Source organism: Anguilla anguilla, chromosome 9, assembly GCF_013347855.1.
Source record: "Anguilla anguilla isolate fAngAng1 chromosome 9, fAngAng1.pri, whole genome shotgun sequence".
NCBI lineage: Eukaryota > Metazoa > Chordata > Actinopteri > Anguilliformes > Anguillidae > Anguilla > Anguilla anguilla.
The window spans coordinates 49,901,050-49,925,306 of record NC_049209.1 but is presented as its reverse complement, the minus strand read 5'-3'; the positions used below and the strand labels follow the sequence as shown (position 1 = coordinate 49,925,306).

Sequence of the window (24,257 nt, the reverse complement as noted above, 5' to 3'; positions counted from 1 at the left end):
GCTGACATTTCAGATGTCGTAGACAACTGGGTCACATCTTAGGGCTTTTAATGTTGTTCAGGCACACACGCACACACACACACACACACACACACACACACACACACACACATACACATACGCACACATACACACACACACACACACATCACACAAATGCACTCATGCCCAGAAGCACATTTCACGTGCACAGTCGCGCACGCAAACATGCACACACATGAATGCACACAAACACATGTCCACACACACACACAGTGGGAAAAGTGCAGATGTATCCACACAATTGCATCTTGCTTAGGTGCTGTCCTCTGCTGGTGAGAGAATCTGGTCAAAGGATCCATAATACTGAGCGACCCTGTGATGATTGAGTGATTTTCATGTAAAAATGAAATATACTCAAATGTGTTTCAGTGGGGCAGATGATGTCAGTCATGAGGTTAATTAGGTCATCCAGGGTAATTAGCTGGCGAATGAGATTGCAGGAGCGAGTTGACTGCTTAACGAGGTGCTAATTGGTGGTAATTGGCAATCGGAAAGGGAAGAAGATTCAGGTGCTGTTAGACAGGGCGAGAGAGATTGGTGTGTTTGTTGAAACTCCAGGTAGGTTTTGTGTAGGAGGAAAGGGAGCCGGTTTTTTAATGAGATTTGAGCTTGTGCCAAAACATGATGTTTGAGAACCAATATCTGTGTAATTAAATATATCAGACCTTGGGCAAATGTGTATTTGAAATAACTTAACGGATGCTCGTTAAATAAAAAAAATACTTACTTATCCCTGACAATTTTCAATGAAACGCATTATGAACTAGAGTCTACCATCGTAAAAAAAGAATTTTGTTCTGAATATTGGCAAAAATAGCTTGTTTCTTAAAACTGTTCGTAATGGGCAGGTATTTTCCTGGTAAAGGGTGAAGGTATCTGAAATAATTTGTGCAGGTGTCTTATGTTGGTGTTCACTGTCTCATGTGGGTGTCTGATATGGGTATTATACTGTCTCACAGTGCAGGTCTGATATTGGTATGTATTATACTGTCTCACAGTGCAGGTCTGATATTGGTGTTTATTACGCTGTCTCACAGTGCAGGTCTGATACTGATGTTTATTACGCTGTCTCACACTGCAGGTCTGATATTGGTGTGTATTACACTGTCTCAGTGCAGGTCTGATATTGGTGTTTATTAGGCTGTCTCACAGTGCAGGTCTGATATTGGTGTGTATTTTACTGTCTCACAGTGCAGGTCTGATATTGGTGTTTATTACGCTGTCTCACAGTGCAGGTCTGATATTGGTGTTTATTACGCTGCAGGTCTGATATTGGTGTTTATTATGCTGTCTCACAGTGCAGGTCTGATATTGGTGTTTATTACGCTGCAGGTCTGATATTGGTGTTTATCACGCTGTCTCGCGCTGCAGGTCTGAAGGCGGGAGACGAGATCCTGCAGCTGAACGGGAAGGCCGCCAGCGTTCTGAACGTGTCGGACATGCGGGCAGCGTTCTCCCAGGATTCCCTGTGCCTGGGCGTCAGCACGGTGCCCGAGGTGGACCCTCAGCGGCTCTGCCAGCTGCCCCCGCGTCGGTCCGATGGGGCGGAAGACCTCTGCACCGACATCTTCTCCCAAAACCAGGGTGAGTCTGAACTGGGGATTCGGAGAGCCAGGGATTCAGAGTCAGGGAGTGAGGGAGTCAGAGAATCAGGGAGCCAGAGAGTCAGAGAGTCAGGGATTCAGAGCCAGGGATTCAGAGAGCCAGGGAGTCGGAGTCAGGGAGTCAAAGAGCATGGGAGTTAGGGTTAGGGATTCAGAGAGCCAGGGAGTCAGAGAACCAGGGAGTCAGAGTCAAGGAGTCAAAGACCCCCAGAAAGAGTGGTGCTAGTGCTTGAGGGGTTCTTGCATCTGACATTCTTTCACTCACCAGTGAACCCATTTACACACACACACACACACACACACACACACACACACGCAAACCGTTGGTCTGTAATGAGCGGGGCTATTTAACCTCCCAGCCAACACAAAATGTCCTCACGGCGTCACTGGAATGTTTGGTCAGTGTTATAACATGGCCCCTGTGTGAGGACCGCTTCTCACCGTGAGGTCGTATCGTGTTGGCTGGGCTGTTCGTTTACGGCCCCTTCTGGGCCCGGGAGCCTCGGGTTCGAGCTTCTCTGCCGAAGCTCTCCGTTGGTGTCCCCCGCGCCCCATTGGCCGTTGATGCAGCTGAGCACCTGTCGTGCTGAAGAGCAGATGTCTCATCCCTCTCTCTCTCTCTCTCCTTCTCTCTCTCTCCGTCTCCCTGTGTGGTCTCTCAGAGGACATACTGGACGACGGGACGCCCCTCAGACTGCCGAGCCCGGGGGACAGCCCGGACGACGAGGCCGAGCCCGGCGACGACGCCACGGACGGGGCAAAGGTCAGAGGTCAAACGCGCACCTGGTTTCGCCCTGCGGGAGGCGGCCATCTGTCGCGGCCTCCCGCTGCAGCCCTGACGCTACCGTTACCTCGGAAACGCGCTAGCCTTCGGTCGCTACGCTCGCTATGACACGTACTGTAGCTAATGGCTACAGCACGCAGAAAATGGCTAATGCAGGCAGCAAACGGTCACAGACGCTACTGTTAATCCTTAACGCACTCGCGTTCAGTCGCTGTGCTGGCTGTGATACGCAGCAAACAGCTACAGTACGCAGCAGACGTTTCACCCGCATAAGATGAAAGTTATTCAGAGGCTTCCTAGTTCCTACTCAATAGTTTTTTGAATGACTTTACAAAGAACATCGACGATCGAGAATTTTCTGAGCTACGCTATCTGCAGACATAACTGTGTGGTTCTAAGCTGTCGAATTCCCACTCCCCTTCCAGAGCAAACTGTTGCGCGTTTGCTGAGTCTTAGCTTAGCCGGTGTTAGCTGCCTTTTTAGCGCCATCAGGCAGCCGTGCAGCAGAAACGTCTCGGCTTTCAGCCCGGTCTGTTCGGGTTTGGGAACGTGACCCGATTCAGGTCGGGTCGTGTCACGTGACACCGCGTCGCGAGCTCAGAAGTTTGGGGAAAACGATACCTCTTGAAAAGCAGAAGTTGTTCCCCCGCCACCCTCGATGCCAGACGACCTTCTAATTTAAGGGCGTCTGATGAGCCCTTTCGGACGGGGGAACAGATGTCGGGCTTTTTTTGTGAGTACCGACCCCCCCCTTGCTGCAGAGAGACGGGGTGTGCGTGTGCGGACTCCTGACTATTGCAGGGATCTTTAACTCCAGTCTTGGAAGGCCGCCGGGCCTGTGCGTTTCTGTGGTTTCCTCAGCAGCCAATGGGGGGCCTTGGAAAACAAGGTGTGTTGCGCCTCCGGCCAATCGGTGACTTGACATTGTTTACTTAATTGCTGGGACACACCAAAAGCCCGCAGGCCTTGTAGTCCGACACCCCTGCGTTAGCTCAGCTTGTTTTCCTCTTCTCTGTGTTGTGTGTGCCTTTTTTAAAACGGTGGACAGATTTAATTATACTGAATACATTCTCTATTTGGAATCTTTTCTCGTGAGTAATATTTTCACTGTGTCCAAAAAAAACACACATTATAATAAGATGTCATAATAAGAATGCATTAGTGATTTAAATTAATCACATGGAAGCTAAAATATCAGGAACCAAGTGACACTGTGGTCCTCCTGCCCTGGAGTTTGATATTCTTGATATTCCTGTATGGCTGGTGTACTCCAGCACTGATACTCAGATCTCTACCACAAGGCCAGTGGTGTTGCTGGCTTTCATTCTTTCTGTCCAATCAGGGACCGGTTTAGACCTGGGTCACCGGGTGGGCGGAGTCTGTGATTGGCGGTGACATTAATCAATCAGGTTTAAAAAAGCATGAGCAGTGCTACTGAGCCACTGTGTGGGTCTGATTTGAGTGTGGCAGGCCTACAGGGAGACTGCACAGACAGAGCACAGAGAAGCCAGCCACAACATGCCAGTCATGTGAGACACTGGCGTGCACTGTTCCACTGACGGGCAATTTAAAGAGGACAATAGTGATGACAGGTGGAGGGCTGGGGGTGGGGTGGGGGTAGGGGAGGGGGGGTAGCTGAGTAGCGAGCGTCTAAATGAGACGCGAGCGCTGTGTGTGTTCAGGAGCGGCAGGATGTGACTGTCGCGCAGCGCTGAGCCAAGCGGGACAGCAGGGGAGGGGGAGGCGGTGTTCCCTCTCGCGTTACTCACTTCCTGTTTGTTCCCTGCGTTTGCCAGGCTTGATTAGAGTGTGCAGCAGAAGCTCTCACACACACACACGCACACACACAAACAGACACACACACACACACGCACACACATTCACACACACACACACACACACACATACACACACATACACACACACACACAGGCATGTGTGCACCCCCACACACACACACACACACACATATGCAGAAACACACGCGCACACACACACACACACACAGACACACACACACACGCACGTACGTACGCACACACATGCACACACACACACGCACACACATGCACACACATACACGCACGCACGCACACACACACACACACACACACTCTGCCTGGCGCTTGTCATTTTGATTTCCGTGTCCCCCGCGGAGAGACAGTGGGAAGTGGAAACTGATTTACGGTTTTCCACATTCCAGATGCCAGGCGGCACGCGTCCGGTGGGGGGGCCGGGTTTTCCCGTTTAATGGACTGTTCATCGCATTTCCTCCGCCATTATCGTTCTGACGTGAGTGATTGATTGGGAATTCTACCAAGCTCTCCTGAAAATTTGTCTCCGTAAAATCGGAGAATTCTGACAGCTGGTGAAAAGGCTCTTCATATTTCTGATCTGATATTCCTGCTGGTGTCCAACCTGACGGATACTTCTGAGTTTCTTTTTTGTTGTGTTCTCTTTGATCAACTTTTAAGTGCCCTTTTAGAAGGCAGAGGTGGTTTTGGTTCCTCTCTCACACCCCTGTCACTGCTGACTTCATGTTCTAAAAAAAAAAAAAAAAATACTCCCCAGAAAAGCTTCTGAATAATCAGTGTCATTCTCCCAGTCTCCTTCCTGACCCACCATCTGCTACAGAGCCCAAATTTATTCCACATAATTTGTTATTATTCATCTGGAGTTCGCTGGGGAGGGGAGGGGGGGCGAGGAGAGGGGGGGGGGGGCGACACTGCAGCATCGCGAGCACGTCGCACGGGTTGGCGGTTTCCTGAAGCGTGCCTCTGCTCCCCGCTCGGTTGACCTTTCCCCCCACGTCCTCCCTCTTCTGCAATGATGACCTCACGACAGGCAGCGCCAGCGATATGACCGTGATGTCACGGCCTTGCCCAAGGACGCGATTCGTCGGCTTTGTTTCCAAATAGCGCTGCCGTGGATCTAGGTCAGCGCTTTTAAAAAAAACTTTTGCCATTTAATGGCTTAGTGACCTAGCACGCCAAGCCTGGGAATGTTGTTGGCCAGGTCTGTGCCAATGTTGCCCATATTAATGAGCTGCGTCTATGTCATTGTTACCCACAGTAATCACATCGGCGTTCTTATATTTGTCTTGTGCAGTAAGTTGCAATGGAAAAGAGCATCTCTTGAATGGACGTAGCGTTGTTGTGTTTCCGTGGCGATGTATCATTGTTGCGTTTCCGTGGCGACGTGTTCTCCAGGGTTCCGTGGCAGTTGAATTCCACAGATTGGTGGTTCTCCTTGGTTCCGTGGCGGTTACATTCAGCTGTGGCGCCTCCTCTACCTCCTCGAGGAGATGTCGCACCGTATGTCTGTCTGCTAGACTGCAGCCAAGGAGCGGGCGGGAGGTGGGGGGTGGCTGGGGGGGGGGGGGGGGGGGGGGGGGGTAATTATCTGATTCTTAAAGAGAATCAAAAGGAGGAGGAAGCTCCGTTTTAATTATCTGTGCATTGTAATTGCTCGATTATGAGCGCTGATTGGGCTCGCTCAACGCCTATGAATTACAGTCTGAACCGCTGGGAGGGATTGTCTGGAAGAAGTACATTTTGTTTTTTAAGGAGGACAAAGAGGAGTGGCAAGCAAGGAACACTGCATTTCTCAGGTCCGACACAATGAAAATGAAAAACTTAAAAAATAGCTACAGAGGGAGAGAAAGAAGAGAGAGAGAGAAAAAAAGAAAATGAATTGGAGAACGAGACATGCACATAGAGATGCAGAACAGAAAAGTTTTTTTCTGAGAGTTTCAGTCTGCCTGTCATGGTGATTGACAAACTAGCCTTCTTAATGACACCTAGGGTCAATTGCCTTATACTCAGCTGGAGTTTAAACCTCAGGTTTAAACCTCTAGACCACAGAACTGCATAGCAGCTGGAGCAGCTAACCAAAGCTGTGGAATAGGGATTAACTATTCCAGTTGTAATGTAGTTTTGTGGTCTAGAGGTCTAAACTCCCGCGTTACACACAGCACAGTTGACCCCCTAAAGGTCGACGTACGATTGTTACGTGTGTCCATTTGTCATCCTTTCCCTCCTTTCCAGAGCTGTCCTGCCGTCCTTCCAACTCGCCACTAGAGGGCGACAAAGTCTGTATATCTCAGCCTGGGAGTGCTTGTGGAAAATCCAGCGACCTTTTTTGAACAGCAATCAGAATTAGTGTGTTGCTCAGGTAGATTTCTCTAGAAGGACTGCGCTAAAGGACAGTCGCATTTACGGAACAATACCTTGGCGTATTTACTAAAAGGTTGTTAAACTTGATGGGCTAAAAGTGTGCAATGGAGAAGCCGGTAAAAAAGGAAACATTGCGTTTTGCAGGGCTGGTCACTGCTCAAGTAAGGAATGGGCAGCCTTCCGAGGTTTCAGAAACTGCTGCGGTTTGAAATGCGTGATCTTGGCCCCGTTTGCTGATTCAGAGGCATAAATTTTGAAGACGTCCCATTACTCTAGGCCAGGCTTCGGGGTGTTTTAAAGATTCCTGCGTGCTTCTTCTTCCCTCTTTTGTTTTGTGCTGATGCTCGGAGTTTGTCAGTTGCAGCAAAAAGGCGACTTGGCAGTTTATTTTTCACAGGAATTGGCAGTGGCTGGGAAGTGGGGATTCACACAGCCCTATCAGCAGCCAGTTCCACTTCCTGGTCCTGTCCTGTGTTTTGAGTCGGTTTGAGCACTTGTGTCACGGGTCTATAGTACATGTCCCAAAACTCTGCGCTCACGAGACCACCGCCTGGCCTTGCGTGGTCAAAGCAGAAGTGATCGGAGGGCTTCGTTCCTCTATAAAACTAGTCAGTTAAAACTTATCCTTTACAGTAAAATACACTGTCACGTGTTTTTTGTCATAACATTTAAAACATAGGGGGTGTGGTTTCCAGACAGGCCTTCCCCTCTCCCATGTGACAGGAGAGACACTGAAACCCCGATAAGGGTTTATTTTTAATTTTTTAATTTTTTAACATTAAAGCGTGTGTTTGCAGAGCAGTGCCATTGAGAGGCTTGAGAGACTGCAGATTAAGACCCTAAGAGAGAGAGAGAGACAGAGAAAGAGAAAAAGAGACACGGAGAGAGAGAAATAAGACAGAGATAAAGACAGAGACCGGCAGAGACAAAGAGAGATAGAGAGAGAGACAGAGAGAGAGAGAGAGATAGAGAGAGATAGAGAGAGAGAGGGGAAAATGGGCGTGCGGCTGACGGTGCTGCGGCTTTGTCTTGGCACGTCTCGGACAGGAGCGGCGGGTTTGAGCACGGAGGGGCTCGCCGTGGCCCAGAGTGAGAGATTCCTGCCTCCGCCGAGCGGCTTTAAAGAACAGGTTTGGACTCGCCCCCTCTCCCGCCCTCCCGCCCCCAGTCCCCAGGCCCCCCCCCCCCCAGGCCCCCCCCACCCCAAGAGGCGCGGCTCAAACGAGACTCTCTCTCCTCAGGAGTCAGACACACACACACACACACACAGAGAGCGCGAGCTGCAGGATGGTCCTTTCCTAGTTCTGTTTTTTTTTTTGAGAGAGAGAGAGAGAGAGAGATTTCGGGGAAATGCAGGGCAGGGTCTCGGACCCGCGCTACCGGGTCTACTATCGAACGGCCCCCGTCGGGGTGAGTACCGCTGCCCCGGCCTCCTTCCTCTCCTCTTTTCTGCTCCCCCCTTTCTTCTCTCCTTTCACGTTTCCGATGTGTTCCTCTGTAGCTCCGGTCTGTAGTGCGTCTCTGCGGCTGTTCTTCCTGTTTGAAGTTTTCGGGTCTTCGTCGTTTGGAAGTACACGTTCGGACTTCCCGAGCGGTCGCGTGGTCGAGAGGCGGTCTAAGCCAGGGGCGGTTCTGAGGCCTCGGCACAGAACGTCTTCGGTGTGCAGAAGTGCAGTTTTTCTCAAACGGGGCCAAAGGGCTTGAGTTTTTTCGCTGGGTGCGATTTGAGCAGTGCTGCGTCAGAGCATTTGTGTCCTGTACACAGCCGTGACTCTCCCTTACGTCAGGATGGGGGGGGAGGGGGGTGGGTGCATCTCCTGACAAATTTAATGAGGGGGAACGGTCGTGTGAGTTCGGTGCGTTCAGCTTGCGGTCACACTGAGGTGACCAGCCCCTGCACTGGGGTGATTCTGCAAGGCGGTGTTTTTGTGGTGTAGCCGCATAGAAGGCTACTGGTTCACACTGTGAAGGACCTCTGCTGTACTGTCCGGCAACTGTTTGGGCTTGCGGTACTGTCTGCAGTACAGAATTTAACTCTGTTTCACTCTCTCTCCCTCTCTCTTTCACACACACACACACACACACACTGGGTCCTGTAGTGATGGCACTGAAGTTCTGCAGTCAGAGGTGTAATGGTGAACTCCAGGTTCTGCAGTCTCTGGTTGAGCAGTGCATGTTGAGGTCATGCAGTCGCTGGAACAGTTACTGCAGCAGTGGGCGGCAGTGTAGCGTAATGGGTAAGAAACTGGTCTTGTAACCTAAAGATCCCAGGTTCAATTCCCGGGTATGACGCTTGCTTCAGTGCACATCCAGCTGTAATGTAAATGCTATGTACAAAGTAGCTCTGTATAAGAGCATCTGTGATGAGCTCCACTCTCTGTTCCCCTGCATGGGATTCTGTAGTTCCCTCGGCAACGGGTGTCATGTTGAAGTTGAGGTTCGTAAATTACATTACATTACATTTGATTACTTTCACATAATGCCCGGGGGTGGTTTGGTTTAGTCCCTGGCGACGGAGTTGAAGTGCAGTTTCTGCAGCTGTGGGTGAGAGTGTGGATCTTCAGGGGTCTGTAGGTATAGGTGTAGTGTTGAGCTCGAGGCCCTGCAGGTGCTGGTTTAGCTTTGGTGGTTGAGGGTTGGGAACTTCAGGAGTCTGTAGATATAGGTGATGTGTTGAACGTGAGGCCCTGCTGACGCTGGTGTAGCTTTGTGAGCTGTAGCACTGTGACAGCATCCTGTCATCCACTTTCCTGCCCTGCCCCAGCCCCCCCCCCCCCCCCCCCCCATCTCCAAACCACTGACGTGCCGTCTTGTGTGTGTGCGTGCGTGTGTGCGTGAGTGTGTGTCAGAAAGAGACCTTCCTGCTTGCAGTCAAAGTTTTGGGTTCTGTTTGTCATAAGATACATTTTTACAGACGGAAGTATCAATAGCAATAATTGCATAAGCTTTTTCGGGTCACCGTGCTGAAATAGCATAGTTCTTTAAAACATGACATGCTGGGTGAAATATTCACTTGTTTATGAGCGTATGAATTTAAAGTGGAAAGCCTTTAGTTGCCTGGTAGGAGAGCGCACACCGCAGTCATGTGGGTATTTGTATAACCCAAGCAGAGGTGTGTTTATAGGAGAGGCTTGGAACTAGTTGAGACACCTCAGGGGAAAATTGCTTTGCCGCTCAGCTTGCTTCACCCAGAAGGAATTTTTCGGCGGCACAAACAGTGGATAGCGATGGACAAAATAAGCGCACACAGATCCCTCAAATGTAGCCACCTCTTTTAAGAGCAGCTATAGACGCTGAATAACATTAAACCAAATTGTATGTATTTTACGTGAGAGCTATTCATTATTTTGTTGTATGTTTTTTTTTTTTTTGTTTTCAAACATTTAAAAGTCACAGAAGAACGTAAATAACATTTCCATGTTAATCCGTTCTCTTTAAGAACAGCTGTAGACACTATAGAGTACTATTAAACCTAATTTCATGTATTTTGTGTGAGACCTATTTTGTTGCATGTTTTTTTTCAGATATTTGAAAGTCACAGAAGAACGTAAATAAATAAAAAAACATTTCCGTGTTAATCAGCTGTGTAAAAAAAATGTCGGATGCAACGCTGTAATTCTGACGCGGTGGCGTAGAAGGTGAGGTCGCTGGAGCGGCGTGCGGCGATCTTGCCGGGCCGGTTCTTTTCGTGGAAGCGTGCGGCTGTCGTGCGGTGCTGCCGCGGCCTCACGGGAATTCTTCTCGGAACTGCCGCGGGACGCGAAACGACTTTTTTTTCCCCCGCTGTGGCTGCGCGACAGAACCCTTATCTCCGCGTTTCAGCTGTCCTTATTTTCCTCTTTTCCTTTCCTTTTTTTTTTTTTTTTAGAGGAGGACATGCGTTCTCTCCCAGCGCTTCTTAGAAAACCGTGTCTTTAATCTGTTTGGACTCGTTAAGGCCCGTGCAGACTGCTGGGAAGGGCTCCACCCTGCTTTCTCTCCTCTGATTGGCTGATTTGGGTTCTGAAACTCAGGAGCGTCTCACCTGTGGTGAATTTTATGCAAGAGCTAAAAAAAAAAAATAAAGATTCTTAGAAAGCCAATATCTTCTGTGTGTATGTGTGTGCCTGTGTGTGTGCACACGTGTGTGCGTGCATGCGTGTGTGTGTGTGTGTGCACGTGCGTGCATGCAGGTGTGTGTGTGTGTGTGTGTGTGTGAGAGAGATACCCAGGAGCGCTGTACGGGGGGAAGATGGGACAATTCCAAAGATCCTGACTGACAGGACCCCTCAAAAAATATTTGAACATACTGTAGGTTTTGCTGGAATGGCCTGGGGTGGTGGGGTCTTTTCATGGAGCCCAAAAAGCCTGGGTTTCACCCCTGGCAAAACCTGTTCCTTAGCTTAAACAGAAGCTCCCGTCTAATTTGTGGGAAGCTTATTCCATTCAAGTGTTTTTTTCAGTGGGAGTTTTTCATTTCCTGTAAGGATGGACTACTGGGTTTGTTGACTGACCCATCCTTTCAAAACAAGCCTCCTGCACTTTGTCTTATTTACTCTTCATGTCATGCTGAGTATATGTGTGAGTGTGTGTGTGTGAGTGAGTACGTGTGTGTGTGTGTGTGTTGCCTGGGAGTTGTCTGGGTTTGTCCTTCATTACAGTAATCCTTTCTGGCTTTCTGGAAATGGGTCCCTTTAAATAACTTTTTCAGCTGAGGGATGGAGTGTGTGTGTGCATACATGTGTGTGTGTGGTCTGCATGTGTGTTGATATACAGCACAAAGCCATAGCTGGGATGTTTAGCAGAAGGCTGAGCGTGTCAGTGTCAGAGCTGATAAGGGCTCTCTGGCCTACAGAAGTTCCCCCGGTAACACAGCCTAGTCCCACAGCAGTGCAGCACACTGAGCAGGCAGCCGGTGTGACCTACATACACACCAGAGGGGCTTTCGCTCCAGTAGCTGCTAGTTATCAATCCAGCGTTCGCACGCTCTGCCTGAAGTTCAAGTGCTACGATGCTTCTCGAGGGGTAACGGGGGGAGGGTGTCTTTTTCAAGAAGGTCGTCTCATCAGTCACTTTTAAAATGTTTTTTTGTTTTTTGTTTTTTGCTTTGGCTCAGGGGAAACTTGGGTGGGCTGGTGGCAGGGGGGGAAATATGCAGCGGAATTTTGATCAAGTGGGCTGGAGAAAAAACAAAAAGATATGGGTGGGGTGGGGGGGGGTTCAGAGATTAACTCTGTGAGCAGAGTGCAGGCTGGGAGTGGGGGGCGGATGGGGGGGTCAGCGTTTTCCCTCAAAGCGTTGATGATGATGATGATGGTGGTGGCAGCGTTGTTGGGGATCCTGGCTGTTGGGCAGGTACGCTGCTTGTGTAGCAGGCTGGGGGTGGGGGTGGTGGGGGGGGGGGGGGGCGGTGTTTTCCCTCAAAGCGTCGATGACCCGTAGAGGTGGCGGCAGCGTTGTTGGGGCTCCAGGCGCGCTGCTTGCGTAGCCCGCCCTGGAGCTCTTCCTCCCGGCCTCCGCGGCCTGCGTGTGCCGAGCGCACGGACACGGCCTTCTGCCAACGCCGCGGCGCCCGTTTCCCCGGCAACGCCCACACAAACGTGTGGATACATACATACCGCGCTCTACCGTGTGAAGGGCTCTGGAATATGTACTGTTCCAACAGCCAGTGGGATAAACAGAGACAGAGAGGGAGAGAGAGAGAGAGAACAAGAGAGAGAGAGGGAGAAAGAGGAATTGAGAGAGGGAGGAAGTGAACAGAGACAGAAAGAGAGCAGAGAAAAAAAAGAAGAGAGGGAGTAAGAAGTAGTGCGGAGAGGTTAAAGACCTGTGAGAAACATTGGAAGGCAGTTTTGGTCATCCATTTCTCTTTTCTCCCCCTCTCTCCCCCCCCCCCCCAGATCTTGGAGCAGGTTTCGGGGTTCAGTCGGGGCCTGCAGGAGATGAGCCCCTCGGACAGCTCATCCCCCGTCAGCCCGGACTCCCCCGGACCCCCCCTGGCCACCACCCCCCGCCAGCTCTCCGATGCCGACAAGCTGCGCAAGGTCATCAGCGAGCTGGTGGAGACGGAGCGCACCTACGTCAAAGTGAGTCCCCCCCCCTGCGGGACGTCCCGTCTGAGCCTGCCCCCCCTGCCGCGATCCGTCCCGCTGCTGTCCCATCTCACCCCTCCCCCCCATGTAATCCATCTCTCTCCCATCCTGTCTCACCTGGTCCCCCCTGCTGTGATCCGTCTTGCTCCCGTCCTGTCTCACCTTCTCCCCCGCCGCGATCCATCCCCCCCCCCCCCCCCCCCCCCGTCGTGAGCCGACCCGCCGGGCCGGTCTCGCCCTGCCCCCTCGTCCCGCTCAAGGCCACGGGATCCACATGGTTACCCACGCCCACGCTCCCCACACGAAAAAACCGCTCTGCACTGTAACAAGCATGAACACATTTCACTGAGCAACGCTGAAGGTTTGCACACCGCCCTTTGTGCAGAACACCGGTCCTGGCAAAAGCCAAAAACAAAAACTCACAGCAACACCGTGTGCCTACTGCTGTGCCTGCAGCTTTGTTGCCTTAAAATGACGTATGTTCTGGATCTCTCTGGCCTTCGTCAGAGTCTTAGAATGAATGATCCTCTTATGAAGACTTCCCATGATTAGTCCCACGATTAGCCAGTGACATCAGTGAAATAATCGATATAATTTTGACTTCTGAAAATAAAGCATGGTTTTTATGCCCCCCCCGCCTCCACCACACGTAAACTTCCTGCTCCCCTGAGTGTCCCGGAAGTGAATTCCTCCGGATTTGGCCGTCCGCTAACCGAGCGTGTCCTGCGCTTGTCTTTCAGGACCTGAACTGCCTCATCGCCAGGTACCTGACCCCCCTGCAGAAGGAGAGCTTCCTCACTCAGGACGAGGTACGCCAGCGTCGCACCCGCAGCCCGAATTCTGCCTCTTTAAAAAGGGAATCTACACGCCAATTACGTGTTGGTGTATATCATTATCCCTCCCCTGAAGGTTAAACAAAAAATAAATACATTTTCCCAAGTTGTGGTTGCCTAGATATCTCACTCGCCATATTGTGCTTCTGAAACAGGCCTCTTTGACTGTATTCTACGTTTTTCATTTCTGCTAAACAGGGAGAAAGTGGGCTGCCATTTCAGACAAACCTGGCATTTGCAGATGCTCTCTGTCTTTAGCTCAAGTCATTCGCACAAAATTAGAGGGGAAAAAAAAGGCCGAGCCAAGCAAGTTGACATAACAAGCATGACTGTGCTTAAAGTCAGTTAATGTTGTACGAACTGACGGATTCACGGTGTACATGTTTAATACTCAGCAGCGCACTGCTCTCCTCAGGGCTTTGAAGATCAGTTAAGATAAAATGTCAACAGCTGACAAGTATTTTTTTGGGTGGCTGTCGGGACACGTCTTATCCAGAGTCGACTCCTGAGATTTAGCGTCTGCTGGTGGCTGCTGTTATCTCCGAGAGATTAGTCACAGCCAAATCTGGAGTCAATAGATTAAGGAAGAGAGAAACTGGTTATAGAACCCGTTTTTTTTAAAGATTTGTTAATTTGTTGTTTTATGGTGGACTGTGCAGTCTGCACTCAGTAGCGTTCAAAGATGTTATGACTCATTTTAGAAACCCACTCACCTTAGAATGCTGCTCATCTTAGAACACTAGTCATCCTAGAATGCCACTTATCTTCGAATCCCACGCGTCACTTATCTTGTCTGCCGTGGTGGTGTTTATTTGAATTGAGCCTTCGTTGCAGGGGAGTGCCAGGACTGACTGGGCCTGTGTGCTGTTTATTTATTTTTTATTTTATTTTATTTTATTTTTTTTAAAGCTGGACGTGCTGTTCGGGAACTTGGCCGAGATGGTGGAATTCCAGGTGGAGTTTCTCAAGACTCTGGAAGACGGGACGCGGCTGGTCCCGGATCTGGAGACGCTGGAGAGGGTGGACCAGTTTAAGGTAGCCTTCTGTCCGTTACATACTCACCAAGGAAGAAAAAACCTAAAACTTGTAGGTATAAATGTGAAATAATGTTCCTGCCTTTTATGAAGCGAGCATACTGTATCATCAGGAAATGAGATTAAACTGAGATTGTATTGAAATACTGTAATGAGGCCATAGCAGAGGGAAATCCCCGAAAGAACATGTCTATAGGGCAAAGCAAGGCTAATGGCCATAAAGCACTGGCCTTCAAAGGTTAAACTTTATTGAACCCCGTGGGGTAATTTGACCTCTGTATTTAACCCATACTTGCTACTTAGGAGCAGTGGGCAGCCACAGTGCAGCGCCCGGGGACCAACTCCAGTTCTGAGGGGCCAGAGCCTCGGTCAAGGGCGATGGCAGGAATGTACCTAACCTGACACACATGCCTTTCCTTCCCCCCCCCCCCCCCCCCCCCCCCCCCCCCTTGACCCCCCCGCTGCAGAAAGTCCTGTTCTCTCTGGGCGGCTCTTTCCTGTACTACGCAGACCGCTTCAAGATCTACAGTGCCTTCTGTGCCAGTCACACGAAAGTCCCCAAAGTCCTCGTAAAAGGTAAACCCCCCCGCCCCTCCCACCAGCACCGCGCCCCACGTCTCCAAAATTCACTCCTCAACTCGCCCCAGAGCTCCCCATTTACACCCGCAGGGCCACTCCCAGGCTCCCCAGAGAGACCGTCCTGCACGATCACCCGATTTAATTTATTTTTGGGACTTTATTGTCCCCCCCGATTGTTCCCCCTGGAGCTCCCTGCAGCCCTCCGTGGTTGATGTGGTCTTGGCAGAGTCTCCCTCTCTAATGTGGCCTTGGCAGGGTCCCTCTCTCTCTGTCCCCTGTGGGGGGGGAGGGGGGTGGGGGAGGGGGGGCCTCGCTGTGCGCCCCAGTTCCCAGGGCCCTAATTTGTCGACGCGACGGGTGGAATGTCCTTCTTTTGAGCCGTTCTTGGCGGGACAGGGGGGGAGGCTGGCATAACCAGGAGAGCGGTTAGAGCGAAAGGGGTGGGGACGGGTCGGAATGAATTTGGGGTTTCGCAGTTCGCCCGCAGCAGCGGTCGGAGTACGTTCGCGGAGAAACCAGCTTGTTAAGGTGCACGTAGCCTACGGAAAAGTTCTTAAAGTTCATTTCCAGAAGAAAGGGAAGGGCTCTTTATTTTTCCCAAACTGCGGATTAAACTTGTCGTAGTGCACTTAGTATGTCTCCTTTCCAGACAGAACCGTTCCTAGATTCCATGCTTTTGTGATGTCATATTTTCTCAGCTTTTTTTGGTCGAATCCTCTCTCACCGTGGTATGTATTTGTGTGTGTGTGTGTGTGTGTGCCTGCGTGTGTTACTGCAGCTAAGACGGACCCCGACTTCAAGGCCTTTCTGGATGTGCGGAACCCCCGTCGGCAGCATTCCTATGCGCTGGAGTCCTACCTGATCAAGCCCATCCAGAGAGTGCTGAAGTACCCCTTACTGCTGAGGGAGCTGCACTCCCTCACCAACCCCGACAGCGAGGAGCACTACCACCTCAACGGTGAGTGTGTGTGTGTGTGTGTGTCTGTGTGTGCGCATGTGTGTGTGTGCGGCGCATGTGTGTGTGTGTGTGTGTGTGTGTGCACTGCAGTGCGTGTGTGTGTTTGTGTACATGAGTGTGTGTGCACTGCAGTGAATCTGTATGTGTGTCTGAAATGCAGCGTGTATGTGTGTGTGTGTGTGTGTGTGTGCATACTTCAGTGTGTGCGCAAGTGCAAGTACGTGTGTGTGTGCGCACTGCAGTGTGTGTGCGTGTGTGTGTGTGTGCACTGCAGTGTATCTGTGTGTGTGTGTGTGTGTGTGTGTGTGTGTGCGGACTGCAGTGTATGTGTGCTTGTGCTTGTACATTTTTTGTCTGTATGACAGTGCATTAGGACAGTGGGAAAGCATCCCACGGAACGCTTGTTTTTAATAAATTTTTCCGTCTTTTCATGCAGTCGCCATGAATGCCATGAACAAGGTGGCGAGCCACATCAACGAGATGCAGAAGATCCACGAGGAGTACGGCGGCGTCTTCGACCAGCTCATCGCCGAGCAGACGGGCGACAAGAAAGAGGTGAGGCGGCGGCCCGCGCTCGAGCGCGCGGAGCTCGGCTAGCACGCGTCCCCGCAAGTCACTGCGGGACGACGTCCCCACAAGTCACTGCGGGACGATGTCCCCACAAGTCACTGCGGGACGTCCCCACAAGTCACTCCAGCTTATTATCGATTTCTTCTGCCCACGCTTGCCTGCCTCTGTCTCTGTTTGAGAGTGAAAAAGAAAAAAAAAAACCCCAATAATTGCCCCCCCCTCCCAGACCGGTCTGATACTATTCCCTGGAGGGGTGTTTCTCACGGCGACGGGCCGTAAATGGCTTTTCTCCCGCTTTAATTTCACGCTGCTTTGAAGCCGCGGCGGGTTTTTAAAAGGTATTACGTTTTTTTTTTGGTGCCGTATTTTGCAGTATGGATCTCTCTGAGGCCGGTTTGGGCTGTGCAGCTGCTGTATTAGATGGGGATATCGCCCGAGCTGTCATATCTCAGTGTGTGTGTATGTGTGTGTGTGTGTGAGCTGAGTGAGAGTGATATACTCTGCTGTGTGTGTGTGTGTGTGTGTGTGTGTGTGTGAAAGAGAGAGAGAGAGTGAGAGTGATATGCTCTGCTGTGTGTGTGTGTGTGTGTGTGTGAAAGAGAGAGAGAGAGTGAGAGTGATATGCTCTGCTGTGTGTGTGTGTGTGTGTGTGTGAAAGAGAGAGAGGGAGTGAGAGTTATATGCTCTGCTGTGTGTGTGTGTTGGTGTGTGTGTGTGTATGTATGTGTATGTATGTATGTGTATACTGACTCTGATGAGTGTGTGTGTGTGCTGCAGGTAGCCGACCTGTCGATGGGAGACCTGCTCCTGCACACCAGCGTGGCCTGGATCAACCCCCCCTCCTCGCTGGCCAAGGGGAAGAGGGACCCCGAGCTGGCCACTTTCGGTGCGTCTCCACACGGGCACGCGCTGGGACCTCCTACCCCCCGTCCATATTCATTCGCTCATTTACAGCAGGGCTGCCCCGCCCTGTTCCTGGAGATGTACCGCACTGTAGGTTTTCACTCCAACCCTAACAAAGCCACACCTCATTCAACAGCTAGAGATCTCCTTGAGCTGCCGATGAGTAGAGCCAGGTGTGCTAAATCAGGGTTGAAATGAAAACCTACGGGGCTGTAGATCTCCAGGAACAGGGCTGGGCTGCCCTGCCCTAGCTTGAATGAGGTGTGCTAAATCAGGGTTGGAATGAAAACCTACAGGCCTGGTAGATCTCCAGGAACAGGTCCTGGCAGCCTGATCTATGGCCGTCAGTTGGTCAGCTGCCAACAGAAGCGTAATGTTGTCCAAGTCTAACATCGCTGGCTTTTCACTTCAATTCAGTTCTATTTTATTTGTATAGTGCTTTTTTTTTTTTTTACAGAGACACAGTCACAAAGACGCCGTAATGGCTTTTTAAAGAATAGAAACGCCATTTACTTCTAAAGCTTACGGCCTAACAAGGGTACATTAATAATCATTCACTGTGGCGTGTTTCACAGAAGAAGTGCATGGAGGTTGTTTTTCAGGTCACTTGCCATGCGCATTAGTAATTTCTTAAGGTACTGCTTCTTCAAGATCTGACCTTACAAGCACGGAAGGACGATGAGCTTGGAGCTTTACTCAAGCACTTAGTAGTCTTTAGGGAATGTGTGGTGTAGTGGTTTGAATTTGGGTTTCTCCAACCTAACATGTTTTCTTTTCCTTCCACTTTTAGTCTTCAAAACTGCTGTCGTGTTTGTGTACAAAGACTGCTCCAAGCACAAGAAGAAAATAGTAAGTGCTTTTTCCTTTTCTTTCCATCGTTGAACATTAATACAGATTGACAAGCAACCTTGCTAACCACTGAGGTCTACTGCCTTTGGATTTCCAACAATTAATTATTAAACCCAGCAGCCAGCGTACCAACCTTATTTATCTGGAATTTCCCTCCGTCTCATTTCCATAGTCAACCTTTAAAGTGTGTTAGTGCAGTCTCATGCAAGAATTGTTTTCATCGAATGTCAAAAGCTGTTAAACCTGTGATTGGTCATTGTGTACTGTGAACTCAAAAGGACAGTATCTGCTCTGTGAGCGTGTAGTCTGGCCTGTCTCACTGTGAACCCCAATATCGTTCTGTGAACGTGCAGTTTTGCCTGCCTCACTGAACTCAAATATCTGCTCTGTCAGCGTGTAATCTGGTCTGCCTCACTGAATTCAAACATCCGCTCTGTGAGCGCATAGTTTAGCCTGCCTCACTATAAACCCCAATATCTGTTCTGACAGCAATACCTCTGGCCTGGCTCAATCCAAGCCCCCTAGTGTCTGCTCTGTCAGTGTTTACTCTAGCCTGCCTCATTGTGAACCTTAGTGGTTCCTCTGTCATCGTGTATTCTGGCCTAGATTGACGGTAAACCCCATGGCCTGCTGTCTCTCCATTGCAGGGCGGATCGCACCGGGCGTCAGTGGTCGAGGAGAGGGACCCCTTCCGGTTCCGCCACATGATCCCCACCAACGCCCTGCAAGTCCGCGCTCTAGGAAGTACGGGTAAACCTTAAAATGCCTCTCTGTCTCTCTCAGAGGTGTGTTAAATTCCAGGGGTCAGAAAGCGAAAATTCCTGCCGTGTGTTTCTTCCACCCATAAACTCAGCCAGTTGATTTAATTAGTTCCAATTCCTGGCTGAGGAATTGTGCTAATTAGCAAATCCAGGTGATTGAAACAAAATACTGGGGAGGACTTTTACTTTCTGGACCTGGATTTTCCGCCTCTGGTCTCTCTCTTTCTTGTCTACGTCTTTATTCGTTGTTGTCCATATGTTCTTTTCTATAAAAAGCACATTTAAGTATTTTGATGGCGACCAAGTGAACGGCGTTTAGCGACCAGGCTAATTCTGCAGCTCTGAAGTGGTGCGTCAGGCGGTGTCAGCGCAGGACTGGAGGGACGGGTGCAGAAGTGACACTCGCTTTATTTCCCTCTGGAGCACAGAGTATTTAAGGACACTTGGCTCACGGGGAAGGGACATTCCCGTAAGGTCGTGTTGGGGGGAGGGGGGTGGAGGGTGCTTCTTGGGTCATCGGAGGAGTTTAGGAACTTTTCTGGTTTATGAACCATCGCCCCCCCCCCCCCCCCCCCCCCCTCGGGGAGAGGGGACATGACCTCGCCCCAGACCTGCTGGGTTACACTCCACTGCTTCCTTTTATGGCCAGAGGGGATCATGGGAGACTGGATCTCTACACATCTGCTCGGTGAACGTCCTTCACCATCGCTGCTCCTAACGGCTGCTTTCAGAAGGCCGGAATGTGAACTCCTCCGATGTTCTGGATCGTTTAGAAAAGCGCTCCTCCAGTTTAACAGCTGGCGGAGGGAATTGTGTTATTTTTCTGCAATCCCAAAAACGAACAGATAATGTGTAACCCCGAATGAACGGATAACGTGTCACCCTGAAAGGAGCAGAAATTGATTTTTGGCTGTGAATGGTGTGTGATGTTTCAATGAACGCTCAAACAAAGCAGGTCTCATTCAACTGCTACAGATTTGCATTGAGCTGCTAATTAGTAGGCTCAAGTCTGCCAAATTAGAGTTGAAATGAAAACAGACAGGACTGTAGATCTCCGGGATCAGGGCTGGTCACCATCGGTATATAGTAAAACAGGTTCCGGATAGACTCAGCAGTCACCGTATAATTCTAAAGCGCCATAGAATTGCGATGTTCTTTTGTCCATAAAGTGTGTAAGGTGGGGGTTGTGTAACATGTGCCGCTTTGTCTCCCCCCGCCACCCCCTGCAGATTCGGAAGGCACAGCCATGTGCGAGCTCGTTCACGTCCGGTCCGAGTCGGAGGGGCGGCCCGAGAGGACGTTCCACCTGTGCTGCAGGTGAGCCAGGGCCGCATTATTAACCCTTTACTTTTCAACCGACCGCACTTTTTGACCGCACGATTGGCTATCTCAGCTGTCTTGTTGCCATGCTCGACCATCTCCAAACCAGCTTAAAACCAGGCTGGAACCAAGCTGGAATTTCCACCAGGTGCTGTGTGATTACTGTGGGATAACGTGTGGTCTAAAGCTGAAGGGAGACTCAGGCCCCGCCCTCTTCTCTCCCCGCAGTTCCCCGGAGAGTAAGAAGGACTTCCTGCGGGCCGTGCACTCCATCCTGAGAGACAAACAGCGCAGGCAGCTCCTCAAGACCGAGAGTCTGCCCCCGAACCAGCAGTATGTCCCCTTCGGGGGCAAGAGGCTCTGCGCCCTGAAGGGAGCCAGGCCCAACATGAACAGAGCAGGTGACTCACTCAGTGACCGATTCACTCAGCGATTCACTCACTCACTGACTCACTCAGCGATTCACTCACTCACTGACTCACTCAGCGATTCACTCACTCACTGACTCACTCAGCGATTCACTCACTCACTGACTCACTCAGCGATTCACTCACTCACTGACTCACTCAGCGATTCACTCACTCACTGACTCACTCAGCGATTCACTCATTCACTGACTCACTCACGATTCACCAATTCACTCAACGATTCACTCACCAATTCACTCACTCACTCACTCCACCGATTCAGAAATTCATTCACTCAGAAATTCACTCACTCACTCACTCAGCAATTCACTCACTCACTGGGTCATTCGCTCACTCACTGACTGATTCACTCGCTCAATGATTCAATGATTTATTGGAGGTTTGAGGTGTGTGCGTGCATGTGTGTGTGTGTGTGTGTGTGTGTGTGTGTGTGTGTGTATTGGAGAGGAAAGTTAGCCGGTTTTGAGACCGTTGTTCTGAACCCTTCTCTTTCCCCCCTCCTCCAGCCACCACCCCGCCCTCTCGGACCCTGGGCCGGAAAACACTGGTCCGTAACCGCTTCACCATCGACACCGACATCGTCTTCCACGGCAGCCCCGCCAGGGACACGCCCCCGCGGCTGGCCACGCCCCCGCCCCGGTCCCCGCCCCCTCCCCGGCAGCACGCCGCCGCGCCCGGCGGGGACACGGACCGCTGGGTGGAGGAGCAGTTCGACCTGGGTCGCTACGACGACCAGGACGACGTCAAGGAGACGGACATCCTCAGCGACGACGACGAGTACTGCGAGTCCCTGCGGGGCCCCTCGGCCGAGCCCGGGCTGGAGGCCCCCGTGGGGGCCCTGTCCCTGGAGGCGGGGCGGGAGGACGAAGGGGGCGGGGCCCAGGGACACGGCCATGGCCACGCCCTCAAGCTGTCCCACCTGCGGAAGCAGTGCGCCGTGGAAGGGGCGGTGGTGGCGGACGGGGAGGTCGTTTGGGTGCGGCGGGACGATTTTGTGGTCTCCCGTGGCGAAGACGTCTTCTGAAACGCGCGCTTTGGAGCAAAATGCACTCTGCTCTGTTCGGACGGAGCATGGAGGGACCCAGAGCTCAAGCACTGTAAACCATTACATCATCTCCATTCACCTCGGAGCAATACAACCCCCCCCCCCCCCCCCCAGCCCCCCCCTCTCCATCCCCTCACCACCATCACCCCACCTGCTCATGCACCAATATGAGGCTCTGAAAGAGCGACCTCCTCATACAATCACGTCATCCAATCACGCGTTCGGCTGGGCAAGCTTTGCACATGAACTCAGGCAGCTACGTATCCTGGACTGCAATTTGTTCTCCCCCGCAGCAACCACCCCCCCCCCCCCCACCCGCCAACCCCCTCCCCGCAAATTTTATATTTTTACATTTTCGGAATGTGGGTATTCTTACCTCTTTCGGATGGTGGAGAGACGATTTCTGTGTTATGCTCAAGGGCTGCGTTATTTATTCTGTCCTGTAGGGGGCTCTCTGTGAAAAAGACTGCTGTGTTAATCTTGTAAGGTTTACTTGCGCTTGTACAGTCTTAAAGTTGCGCACACACCTACTGTTGGAGCACATAGTTGTTTTTTTTAATTTTTTTTACAGACCATTAAAAGCCATAAATTTCCGTATCTCCGTTTTTTTTTTTTTTTTTTTTTGCCTCAAAGCGGGATTATCGGCAGGTACTGCGCTTTTTCTGTTCCGTTTACGTCACATTCCACCGAGTTCTGTTTACACGACGTTCCACTTTCCAGTATTAACCACCGCCCGTCTTCACATTAAGGGAAGGGATTAAACAAACAAAACAAAAACCAGTCCTGTTTTACTTGAACTTTCAGAGTTACAAAATCATTGAGAAACTCAAATAGCAAGTATACAAACACTGAAAATCGCGTCACAGTCAGTTTTTGTTTCTCACAGTGGATTATTTAATTAGTTGTTTAATAGGTATACCGTCTTTCGATGTATCTGACCTATTCCAGATGCTGTAGTTCTGTTTTTTTTTTTTTTTTTTTAATGCGTCTGCTTGACACTGTTTATGGAAAAACTTGGACTGTGCGAACCGATTGACGCAGATTTTTCCATCTATTGAAATGGCACTTAACGTCATAACTCAAATGTCAAATGGAGTTGGTGCTGCCTGTGTTTTTTTATATTACAAGATGCGTAATACACCCATTACCACCAACTAGTCAGAATTAAATATTTTTTGTTCATTTTTTCTAAAAAAAAAAAAAAATATGCCATGTTTGTTAATGAAATTTTAGGCTTGCCACAGCAGACAAATATATTTTTTAATGAAGACAAATCCCTCTGGTTGTGACATGCAATCAAACTCTGGTGTGAACGATCCCTTTAGAAGGACTGTCTGTGTTGAACAGAGGAGAGAAATCCTTTATAGAACTACCCGTTGTGCTACCAAGATTTACTTTTTAAACCTGTGTAGGTACATAGAACTGTGTATTAATATTATATAAAAAATAAATTGTTTTCTTAATGTGTGTGGACTTCTGTAATTTCATTTTCAAAATACATTACCTCCTATAACATCCCCAATGTTTAAATATCTTTTTTCCCAGAGTGACAGCAGCAGATAGGTCACAGCCTGAAAATTTTTCAGTTAGCACAATATAAATGTGTATATTTTCTTCTATATAATTTATTAACAGGAATATAATACTTTCCTATTGACTTTAAAGTATTTAATTTCTAAATAAACAAGAGAGCTGAAGGTCAGACGTGGTCTGGCTGTTCTGATTGGATACTTGCTTCAAGTTAACTTCTGATTGGCAGCTCACGAAACAGACATACCCCGTCTGATTGCTTAAAATGTGAATCCAAATTACTTGTATAAGAAACATGGACTCCAAATGGCCAATGCCAAAAATTGGCCTGTATAACAAATCTATTGCTATCCGGATTAAAAAATAAAAATAAAAAAAACAACGAAAACCCAACTAATTAAAATAAGCTTAATATCATAGTACTTCTTTATTTGTGTACAATATAATTAAGGGGGAAAATCAGTATATGTGGTACATTGCAATAACCACCTATGTCCAGCAGATAGAGCACAAAGTCTACCTTTCAAAACGTGCGACTAAATTGCTGGCTCTAGGTCGCTCTAGTCAGTTTTATTTTATAGGTCAACGGTTCAGTCGGCATGGATTACAGGCTACAGTTGGATGCAATACAATGGACTATAACAATACATAAAATTCAGCTATTGTCGGACAGGCCTACTGAATTTTATTCCACCGGATGGCGATAAAGAACACGTGTCGAGTTGCAGATGTGGCTTACTTGCGAAGTGCACTTAACGGCGACCTCGTCCT

The 24,257-nt window shown here is 49.9% G+C and overlaps 1 protein-coding gene across 4 annotated transcripts in view; it reads left to right on the top strand.

Moving 5' to 3' along the window:
* LOC118235718 (T-lymphoma invasion and metastasis-inducing protein 1-like) overlaps positions 1 to 21,938 on the top strand; it is a 62,681-nt gene extending 40,743 nt beyond the window's left edge. For 2 of the 4 annotated variants that reach the window (XM_035433393.1, XM_035433392.1), the window contains 14 exons: positions 1,414 to 1,626; positions 2,309 to 2,409; positions 12,485 to 12,670; positions 13,417 to 13,485; positions 14,419 to 14,544; positions 15,011 to 15,119; positions 15,901 to 16,080; positions 16,517 to 16,635; positions 17,428 to 17,536; positions 18,344 to 18,402; positions 19,050 to 19,152; positions 20,393 to 20,480; positions 20,712 to 20,884; positions 21,418 to 21,938. In XM_035433393.1, the coding sequence (XP_035289284.1) occupies positions 1,414 to 1,626; positions 2,309 to 2,409; positions 12,485 to 12,670; positions 13,417 to 13,485; positions 14,419 to 14,544; positions 15,011 to 15,119; positions 15,901 to 16,080; positions 16,517 to 16,635; positions 17,428 to 17,536; positions 18,344 to 18,402; positions 19,050 to 19,152; positions 20,393 to 20,480; positions 20,712 to 20,884; positions 21,418 to 21,935 (2,153 nt within the window). In that variant the 3' untranslated portion in view covers positions 21,936 to 21,938. Of the gene's footprint in view, positions 1 to 1,413; positions 1,627 to 2,308; positions 2,410 to 7,881; positions 8,016 to 12,484; positions 12,671 to 13,416; positions 13,486 to 14,418; positions 14,545 to 15,010; positions 15,120 to 15,900; positions 16,081 to 16,516; positions 16,636 to 17,427; positions 17,537 to 18,343; positions 18,403 to 19,049; positions 19,153 to 20,392; positions 20,481 to 20,711; positions 20,885 to 21,417 lie in introns of those variants that run through there. The other 2 variants (XM_035433394.1, XM_035433395.1) reach the window with 2 other exon arrangements.
* Positions 21,939 to 24,257: the final 2,319 nt, after the last annotated feature.